The sequence below is a fragment of the Micromesistius poutassou genome, assembly GCF_964030765.1.
Source record: "Micromesistius poutassou genome assembly, contig: SCAFFOLD_1288, whole genome shotgun sequence".
Classification (NCBI taxonomy): Eukaryota; Metazoa; Chordata; class Actinopteri; order Gadiformes; family Gadidae; genus Micromesistius; species Micromesistius poutassou.
Window position 1 is genome coordinate 1 of NW_028177160.1, and position 11151 is coordinate 11151.

Sequence of the window (11151 nt, forward strand, 5' to 3'; positions counted from 1 at the left end):
GGTGGGTGCCAGCCTGCTGCCCCCGGCCTGACTGATGGGAGGAGAGATAGGGGTGGACAACCTCGGCGTGTCTAAACTCAATGCCACGTCGCGCCGCCGCCGCCCACGACGCTTCCACATCACCGGCCGTCACCCGCTGCCCAGGACGCCTCGACGGCCTTTTTTTCCGGGTCGGACGGCGGCTGACGACATATGGGCGGGGGAATACGGGAACGACGAAGAAAAAACCGCATCAGAAAACCGTCACGTCTAAAACAGCTTCCAGGGGAGGTCACTTGGGGTTCAACTGGAGTGAGATCCTCAAAACTAAGCGAGGGCACTCGCCACATTTGCCCCCCCCCCCCCGGGGTTGAATTCCGGACCCGTCCATTATGCTCGATGTCACCCCCCCCTCCCACCCTCCCACCCTGTCATCGTGGTCTACTCCGTGAAAAAAAAAAATAAAAAAAGGCGTGCAGCCAGCCAATGAGAAATGACAGATCTCTTGCCAGCTTGAGACGTTTATACGTGCACATGCGTGTGTGTTCTGTTGACAACGTCCATCATCCCCGGCACCGCACGGTGCCACCCACCAGCACAGGGCACTGACCTGCTCCACCCAGACCCCCGACGCCTCCTCGGGAGCCCAGAGGATCATGGTCTTGTCCATGGAGGCGGACAGCAAGCTGAGCGGCTGTCGCAGCCTGCCGCCTGTAGAGGGAGACAGTGGGTGGATCGTTTAATCATAATGATGCAGCGGGCAGCGAGAGAGAGAGAGAGAGAGAGAGCCAACCTTTTCGACTGCGAGGCGGGGAAATGCCATCAATTACTTCAACCAACTGCTTCCACTCATATTCTCTACATCATTTAAAAACATCAAACAGTTAAACTGATACAATTCCTTTTTCCTAGACGTCCTTTCAGGCAGCATCTGAAATTGGCACAACAAAAGCAATGATGCAATATTTTGCAAGTCCTTTTCGGTTCCACTAGATTCTGAGCGCCACCCCCTGGAGCAATTCGTTCCGGAAAAAAATGCACGCCAACATTGCAATGAATGAACATGTTTTTGTGAGCATGTTGACATGTTGACAAATTAGTTAGAGAAAAGCAATCAGGGTCGATTTAAATAACGAGCAGCGGTCCGGCTTCCCGAAGGCCACTCCACCCACTCCTTCCCCGTGTCCCCGTGTTCCTCTACCTTCGTATCGTGGCGGCTGCCAGTGGACTCCGTAGACCCAGTTCTCGTGGCCGGCGAGGACAGTCTCCAGGGACACGGCGAACACTAGGAGAACCGGAGTCCAGAGATTACACCGTCAGTCCACTTAATGAGACGCTGGCCACCAGAGGTGGGCTCTACGGGCTTCTGACAGAAAGTGATGATGATTCAATTAGGATGTCTTATTAGCACAGGGATTTATGTACTCTGGTCTTTTTTTATTTTTCTCATGGACACACACACACACACACACACACACACACACACACACACACACACACACACACACACACACACACACACACACACACACACACACACACACACACACACACACACACAATGAGCACAGTTCTTCAGTGGGTTGATTGCCGGCCCCTGGGCCACTCACCTCTCTCCTTCACTTCAAAAACTTCCTCTTTCATTCTGATGATGGTGTGATTGTCCTCTGAGCGGGCATCGCTGCCAGCCCCCTCGCGCAGCCGCCACATCCGGATCAGACAGTCCTGGGCACAGCTGGCCAATAGCAGCTCCTCGTCTGCAGAGAAGGATACGAGAGAGAGACATAGCGGGAGATGAGAGAGAGAGAGAGAGAGCGAGAGAGAGAGAGACATAGAGGGAGATGGAGAGAGAGAGAGAGAGACATAGAGGGAGATGGAGAGAGAGAGACATAGGATGGAGAGAAAGAGACATAGAGGGAGATGGAGAGAGAGAGACAGAGGGAGATGGAGAGAGAGAGAGAGAGACAGAGGGAGATGGAGAGAGAGAGATACATAGAGGGAGATGGAGAGATAGATAGATAGATAGATAGATAGATAGATAGATAGATAGATAGATAGATAGATAGATAGATAGATAGATAGATAGAGAGAAACCCTCTTTTGTATGAGCCATCCAATTACCTCTTAACTGATCATATTTTTTGCTGTTTTGGTTTATTTTGTGGACGGTGGAAATGGCTGCACCTCGCCAAGGCAACTTCTGGTCTGACTCAACCCACGTGCAATATCAGGAATTCCAATTCTTGTCTTTGTACTTGCGTGACATTGATTTGTTGTTGCAATTAAATTAAAAGACCATAATTGTGATGGACGCGAGTGGTTATCGCCATCCACATAAAATCAGTTACAATGATCTAAGATTAAGCCAATCACATAATTGTGACAGTCGAAATATGAATATGAAATAAAATATAATTTAATATCCTGGTGCTTTCAAATAGTGGGTTGAAATCAGGAGAAGGGCGGTTCGCTAACATGTGGAGAATATGAAGGTTTCCTCATCGCTTCATTAAAAGTGTCTTCCACTTCCATTTCCACAAGGACACGAGGTCCGTCATCAGAGTAGAAAGAGGGCGTGCGTTTGTTATTCCTCTATGGAAGGCTTTCAAATTAGGAGTGTGTCGCTCCCCTGTCTGCTAGCGGGAGGGGGGGGGGACTAGGTCTGAGACCGTGAGGAGGATGTGGACGCGCGCACAAGGCTGTAATCAAGGACATAAAACAGCTTAATGTCACACGAGATCAGTGATGAAGTGGGATAGCCAATGGTGACATAGTTAGCAGGGTCTGGATTGGATCAGACACAATTAGATTAGATTAGATACAATTGTATTAATTAAAAAAAATATATATATATTATTATTATTTATTTAATTTGCATCATCTCCCTCTTTTTTGAATTCTGATCATCTTAATAATTATTTTTGCCATGAAATATCATTGTAACTGCAACGAACAAGCAAATAACATATTAGGTAATTAACTAGTTATTTTGGTAATGAATACAAATTAAAGAGAAAAAAACCCTCAGGATTTTAGTTGTTTCCTTCAGATGGTGAAGATGTAATGGTAAAATGGATTTCTTTCGTTTATTTTCCTATGGTTCTCACCTACGGACGCCCACTGCAACCCTCGCACCCAGTCCTCGTGACCCTGAAGTGACATCACCTTAGTGAGCTGAAAAAATTAAATCAGAAATTAAAATTTCGAGAGTGAGAAAGTGGAAGAAATTTCGTATTTTTGCCTATGGTTATTATGACACATCAACTCTCCTATGTGCCAGAGAACCTCCCTACCTCTCCATTGAACAGCACGTACAGGTGGACCCGGGAGTCGTTTCCCCCACAGGCCAGTATGGGAACTGCAGTAAGAGAGTGAACAGCATGGTCAGTCCTGAACTAGCAGCACTAAGACACAACATGAGACATGGAGAAGAAAGAATGCATTTTAAACTTGACATTCAGCAATGGGAAATAAAGGGGCTGGTCGAATTGCGCTGGATTATACGAGAGCGGGGCTGCAAGTGTGTGTGTGTGTGTGTGTGTGTGTGTGTGTGTGTGTGTGTGTGTGTGTGTGTGTGTGTGTGTGTGTGTGTGTGTGTTTGTATGAGAGAGATAGAGCATGCATGCGTGTTTGAGAGAGAGAAGAGAGACACAGAATGCGCACGTGTGTGTGTGGGTGTGTGTGTGTGTGTACGTGTGTGCATGTACGTGTGTGCATGTGTGCTGAGCAGAGGGCTTACCTCTGCTGCCTGGCAACAGCACCAGAGACACATCCATCATGAAGCCGCTGCCAAATGACAAAGTATGGAGGCACTCCGCTGGGGAAGACACGTGCATGTAGAATGAGTGAGCTACGCAGCGCCACAGGTCACTTTGTGAACGCCAGAAGGACGCCATTCTACACCACATCCATTCAATGCATTGAGTGGCAAGTGGAGTGCATTTAAAACATAAGAGGAATGGCACGCGGACAGGAGGCGTTGTACAATTTAGAGAGGTATGCAGGTGTTTAACTCACCTATCAGAGCACATGATTCATTGATTTACAACTGTTCCAATGTTGACACACACACACACACACACACACACACACACACACACACACACACACACACACACACACACACACCTCAGACATAGATGTTAGACAAAATGTGGGAGCAACGATTCATTGGACCACACAGGCCCTAGTAGAAGTGACCGGTCCTTTTGAAACAAGTAGACCGTGATGCAGTACCAGTAGGTAACTACTCCTGAACCTTCATTGCCTGAACCAAAAGGATCTTACATTTCTAGAAGTCTCATTCAAATATTTTTCAGCCAGCAATGAAAGTCCAGTTAGACATTTGTCAGTTGTCCCTCAATCACAGATTGAACCCCCCCACCTTTTTTAGTACTACACACACACTCACACACACAGTGACTGATGCTCTGCACTAAAGACTAACAACATGTCTCCCACCTCTGGCGCCGTCCACGAGCCACAGCCTGACGGTGGAGTCCGACGCAGCTGAAGCCACCAGGATCTGCGTGGAGTCCTCCAGGTAGATGGCGTCCACAGCGGATACCGGACCAGTATGGCCAACGCACTCCACAGACTGGCTGAACTGGAGATGGAACAAACAGTAGTTCTATTAAAGTACTGAAATAAAAGCCATGTGTATTTTCAAAATGATATAGTGAGATCGCATATGGCTTTTTGTTGTTGTTGTTGTTGTTGTTGTTGTTTTAACTAACGTTTCCATCCTCAGCCGCCGTCCACACAATGAGTCTGTTGTCCGATCCTCCGGAGACGAGGTGACGTTCTGGACCTGTAGTAGTAGAGGCAAGTTTTATACTTTTATACTTGTCAGGAAGTGTCCGAGTACCTGGAAGGTGCTATCAAAAGAATATGTATGATTTTTATTTTCTAAGAACAAAAGTCAAACGTCATCATGTACAAAAAGGACTAATCCGGACAGACAAATATGCACTCACTGACAGAACACCATGTGGTCATTATAAACAAACTCACCACTGTCATCTCTGTAAACCCACTGGACTGAGTTCACTCTGCCTCGGTGTCCATTTAATACAGCAACGACGTTTCTTTTCTAGAAATAGCCAACACATGTATTAAGACAAATTAGTAACTTAATGCAAGCATAACACTAATATTACACTACAGTCAGGACACCGGTGGCACTGTCAGACCTCCCAGGCTAAGCGAATGCTATGTCTGTGTTATTCAACTACCTGTGGACTGTACAAAGCCACTGAGTTACACGTCCCAAAAGCAATTATGTCTCCGCGACCCCATGAAAGAACATTTGGGGTCCTATTTGCACAGCATGCAACATGACATGTTTGTATCACGGGCGCCGCCATCTTGGAAACAACGCTTGGTGGCGTTACCGTAAGTATGGATGTAGCACCGCGCATCTGGGAGAGGATACCGCTACTGTCGATAGGTGATTATGAGTCTTGTGCTAACATCTTTATTTTTTCTTCTTCTTCTAGTATTTATTCTAGTACTGGTATTATTTTTGATAATATTTAAGAAGACGTTTACAAAACGTTGGCTGCCAACTTTCCCTTCTGGGAATCAGTGTAATATGAATGCCCATCCAGTAGATGGCAGACGACAGCAAGAATGTAAATGGAAGATTCCGATCACGTTAAACTTGGAAATGATTACACGCAACATTGGTATATCGACTTTTAGTTGTCTCCCAGTTGAAACTTCACCTTGCCTCATCATCACAATGGGTGACACCACCCCAGCAAAACCATCCACCCCTATCCCCCAAAACACACACACACACACACACACACACACACACACACACACACACACACACACACACACACACACACACACACATTTCACATGCCACTGTGAAAAGTGATTATGCTATTATCATGCTACAGCAAATTGCCGCACAGCCATGGGCTCAGGTTACTGGCAAAGACAGAAAGAGAGAGAGAGAGGGAGGTTGGAAGAGAGAACTGGCAGCTTGATGAATCATAACTTTCACTTCATGGATTAGATGCAACTCCTCTTTATGTTTGCGTCTCTGTCTGTGGTTCTGAGATTCAGCTGCCACATTGAGCTCTGTTCAAATTTCTGGGGAAGCGTGAATATCAACGTCGTTGATATTCACATTGCATTGACCTTAAGCCACATATACATGCAGACAGAGCAGCACTGGGCAGGCAGTCACTATGGGGGGTCATGGGGGAGAACATGATTCTGATGGATGCAATGGAAAAACGAACTGGTCCCTGGCTATTATCTTCTGGTAATGCTGATCATTGGGGCGCTGGGGCACCGATCCATGCCAATACATTTTTGTCCAAGGGAAGACCAGCAAGGGCATACCTATTGATGTTCTAGTATGAGTAGTAGTAGTGGTAGTAGTGGTAGTAGTGGTAGTAGTGGTAGTAGTAGTAGCAGTAGTAGTAGTAGTAGTAGTAGTAGTAGTAATTATTGTGTAGAACTATCTACTATTGAGTCACTTAGCAGATGCTTTAATTAAAGTGATATAATTAACATGCAGGATTGTTTCCATCCTGTACAAATATGCTTACAGGTCATTTGAATTGAATTCAACGTATATGAATATGAATAATGCGCCATGAATGCTGTTGACAAAGTTTCAGGGGGATGAAGACTTCCGTGGGTCCTCTGATGTGCTCAGAGCTGTCTCCCTCTGCGTCTCCCTCACTGCTGGGGGTCAGCAGGGAGCAGCACACCAGCGTGGTGGCAGGTGGGGCAGGGAAACAGACACGTCACTCACGTCACACTTCACGAGGTGTCGAGGTGTCCCGGAGCAAGACGAATCACCCTAACTGCTCCCGACGAGCCGGATGTCTCCTTGCATGGTTGGCACCGCCGTCAGTGTGTGAACGTGTGCATGAATGAGTGAATGTTAGGCGATACTGTAAAGCGCTTTGAGTGGCCACTGGTTAGAAAAAAATGCTATATAAATGCAGACCATTTACTTCAACCTGCTGTGCTGGAGAGCATTCACAGCTTTATGCCTGTTAATGTAGTGATGGTCTTGTCATATCAGGACGGTATTAAAGGTCCCATGGCATGAAATTTTCACTTTATGAGGTTTTCTAACATTAATATGAGTTCCCCTAGCCTCCCTATGGTCCCCCAGTAGCTAAAAATTGCATTAGGTGTAAAACGAGCACTAGGTATCTTGCTCCGCTCAAACACGCCGATTTGGGATCTGGCCCCATATGTCGTCATATGGGGCCAGGTTACCTCCCCTTTCTCTGCTTGGCCCGCCCAGAGAATTTGGCCCGCCAATGAAACAATGAGCTAGGACCGTGCGAGCGCCACGTGTGTGTGTGTGTGTGAATACACACACTGTAACGCAAGTGTAAATCAATCAGATCGCTTGATTTAAGCCATCCGTTTTATAATGTATTTTATAAAACGGGTGGCTTAAATCAAGCGATCTGATTGGTTCCCAACTGTTGTATATTGAGCGTATACACACAGCTATGACGCCCGTTCAGTTTACAGAGTCCCGTATCACTCCGCGCCTAACTTGAACTGTTGTTTATTTATATATAAAAGCAATAGCATAGTTCACTGAAGCCTAAAAATATGTTGATTGCTGGAGAGGGTGGAAATGTTGTAAAGCAATAGGCACACGGTGAGTGAACTCGATAGTAGGCTAAATTGCCGGCGAACCAAGCTACCGTCTCTACCCTAGCCTTCTCTCTGAAGGACGCTACAGTGTGTTGCATAGCAACCGCTGCGCACTTTGCAGGCAGCCAGGAGGGACTACATTTTTGTATTCGTTAAAAAAATGCTTTTTTGACTTTCTCACTTTTTCAAAATTGAGGGTGTCTATGACTTTCATTTCGCCATACTTACATAACCGTTTTATAAAAGCAATAGATCACTTCAGTCAGTGAAATGTTCTCATTATAGCACAGTTAAGGGGCGTTGTTCGTCCCGACGCGCAGCGGAGGGACGAACAACGCCCCTTAACTGTGCTATAATGAGCACATTTCACAGCCTGTCATGATCTATTGCTTAAATATAGATATCTAAATATAATGATATTATTTAGATACGGAGCACCCGGAGTGTTCAGTGTTCCACTGTAAACACTAGCGCAAGCGCAGTGGCGTAACAAGCCAACGACGGGCCCGTAAGCAGGGGGATTTTTGGTTTTTGGCTGCATGGCGTGAGACTCTGTAGAATCTTATAATGCTTACACAGGGTCCGCAGGTGGAATTGTTGACGGGGGGGGGGGAGCTACTCGGGAGCAACTCAGCTGAATGTGAAACTTAGGACTAGCGCCGGATGCAGAGCCCGGGCGATAAGGTGAAGTCGCTGGGGTGGGTGGAGCCCTCCGAAGATTGACGGGGCCCCCTGATTGGTCAGGGCCCGTAAGCGACTGGAGTACCTGCTTACCGATAGTTACGCCACAGCGCAGGCGCATGGTACCGTGGCCGCAAGCTGCTCAGGGCCACGCCCCCACCCTCCACCTTGACCCGCCGCTAAAAGACGGCGCGTTTGTGGAGAGCTCATCGTGGGACTGGCTCGTAGTGGCTGTAACTGGCTGCATTTCTTGAACGTCTTCTGATACTGTATTAGGGGCCCACTAACACCTATATATAAGCATCCATAAAGTAGCATGCCATGGGATCTTTAATCAACGATCATTGAAAATAAAATACAGACAATCAGTATATCTATGCAAATTAATTTGGTGAATTACACTTCCCGTCTAAATAAACAACCATTCTATAACAATTTGTGACGCGAATTGCACACAAGTGGGACATAAACTGTTTAGCATTAGGGGTTTATGTCAAAGGAATCCACATTCAAGTGCGCCCATTAGAGTGTGCGCTTGTATTCCCCGGATTCTGTGCTTGATTAAAGTTGCATTTCCACACACACACACACACACACACACACACACACACACACACAGGTAGCATCGACCTGTGTAGACGGCAGTATTTGTACGCCCAGTGTCCTCGTGGTGTCTGCGTGGTGGAGCCCTGGATCTGTCAGACGTGCAGAGTGGCAGGTACGAGACAATGGCAGCCGCGGTAATAAGAGCGTGTGGTACAGGCGGCCCGTGGTTATGTAACGAGGGGAACGGGGGACGCCAGAGGCAGCGCCTGCTGTCCTCGTGGCACACCGCCGGGGGGTTCTGTGTACATGCAATTAAATGCGATGCCTTGCCCCTGAGGGGGCGGCTGATCTGATTGGCTGCCTGGCAGATGACAGACCAAGAAACGGAGACGGAGAGGCAGACAGACAGACAGACAGACAGACAGAAAGACAGATAGAGGGAGACATGCAGACAAAGGGAGAGGCTGGCACGCAGGCAGGCAGACATGCAGACAGTGAAACACAAGCGCAGACATACACAAACACACACTGTGTGTGTGTGTGTGTGTGTCTGTCTGCCTGTCCTTCTGTATGTCAGTGTGTGTGTGTGTGTGTGTGTATGTGTGTGTGTGTCACACACACATACATTCACACACACAAACACCATAAACACACACACACATAAACACCTACATACACACACCACACACATAGACTGACAGAAAAATAACAGACAGATATGCAGACAGTGAAACACAGACGAACACAAACACACACATACAAACAACACCATACATACACACACACGCACACACACACACACACACACACACACACACACACACACACACACACACACACACTGACATACAGAGGGACAGGCAGACAGACGCACACAGACATGCAGTTCATGCAGACACTGCACCCTCAGTCTTGTTGTTTTGGTTTGTTTTCATATTTGAGTTTGGCTGCTGGCAGATTATTTTCCATGTGCTCCGCAGGCATGGGCTTGTAGCCGTAGTCCTGAATGGCATCTAAATCAACATCCACATCTGTTTACCTGTCTGCCAGGCACTATTCTATCAGGAGAAACTAGCAATACCGATAATTAACATGAATTTGATAGCTAGTCAATCTATCTAGCCATGTCTATACTAGCCAGGTTTGCAACCTGGGCTTGACAATAGACTAAAAAGTGGTTGGTTTGTGTATTGAACAGCCGTGCACGTAGACACACGCACACACACACACACACACACTTACAGCAATCCTAACCTTAAATTCTTCATTGCGTGTCCGCATCACCGCAGGATACGACTGAGTCTGCTAGTTTCATCTGACAGTGCACAAAATTGCCATCTCTTCATAAGCTTTACATTCGGCTCAGCAATTTCTGTACAGAAATATGTGGAGACACAGGCAAAGAATACGAGAGGAAGAGAGAGATAAGAGCCAAGCAGCTATGGGAAGAAATATAAAATAAATGAGAATGAGAGTCACACAGAGAGAGAAAGAGAAAATGGGACGTATAGAGAGAATGAGGAGGAGGATGGAGAGACAGTGAGAGAGAGAGATTTCTGTGACAGAAGCAGATAGGCCTATTGGTTTACGATCACGCCAGAGCTTATATAAGCATTTCTGATGAGGAACACTTATTATGGGAATCAGAATACACTTGTGTTCAGACCTCAATGTGTACTGTCGTCACTGAACGGGTCGGCAAAGATAAGCAGACAGCAACTGACTGTCTCTTAAGACTTTGAATGGAACACTAAAACAAACACATTATTGTTTTCTCACACTGGGAAAGAACATTACATTTCCCCCGTCTCCACTTTCTATTTCGGCCAGTGACAGGGCTCTCGAAGAAAACGTTTCCGTAAGACAATGCTAGACTTTTTTTACGCCCATTGTTCTCGTCCTCCCAAAGGTTTCCTGTCAGGAATCGAGGCCATCTCGCCTCAGTCGATCCTCAGCGGCAGAGGGGAAAACACGCCCACTCCATCGGTGCCGTGCGATCATCTTATCAGCGGGACGTCGTCTTCAAAAGCAGGTTAAAGAAGACGCGCACATCAGCAAGTAAAGCTATTTAGTTTAAGTTCATTACAGAAATGCCACGCCCCTCGGCAGGGTAAACAGCGCTAATAATAAATAATACATGATTGATGTTTCTGCGATAATAACAAAAGATGACAAATACAATGTTACTTATCCTTTCTGTCTCTCCCTGATTCACTGTGTGTGTGTGTGTGTGTGTGTGTGTGTGTGTGTGTGTGTGTGTATGTGTGTGTGTGTGTGTGTGTATGTGTGTCCGTGCAG

General features: G+C 46.6%; 1 protein-coding gene across 1 annotated transcript; it reads right to left on the reverse strand.

Annotated features, from left to right (window-relative positions):
• Positions 1-537: 537 nt before the first annotated feature.
• On the reverse strand, positions 538-10215 carry LOC311376707 (elongator complex protein 2-like; the record flags this gene model as incomplete). The annotated part of the gene is made up of 10 exons (XM_084491197.1): positions 10108-10215; positions 4993-5071; positions 4716-4789; positions 4441-4585; positions 3719-3796; positions 3273-3337; positions 3087-3153; positions 1590-1736; positions 1181-1264; positions 538-690 (listed from the first exon to the last, which is right to left on the reverse strand). Coding segments are annotated over exons 1-10 (919 nt in total), but the record flags the coding sequence as incomplete, so codon positions are not given.
• Between the last annotated feature and the right edge of the window lie 936 nt (positions 10216-11151).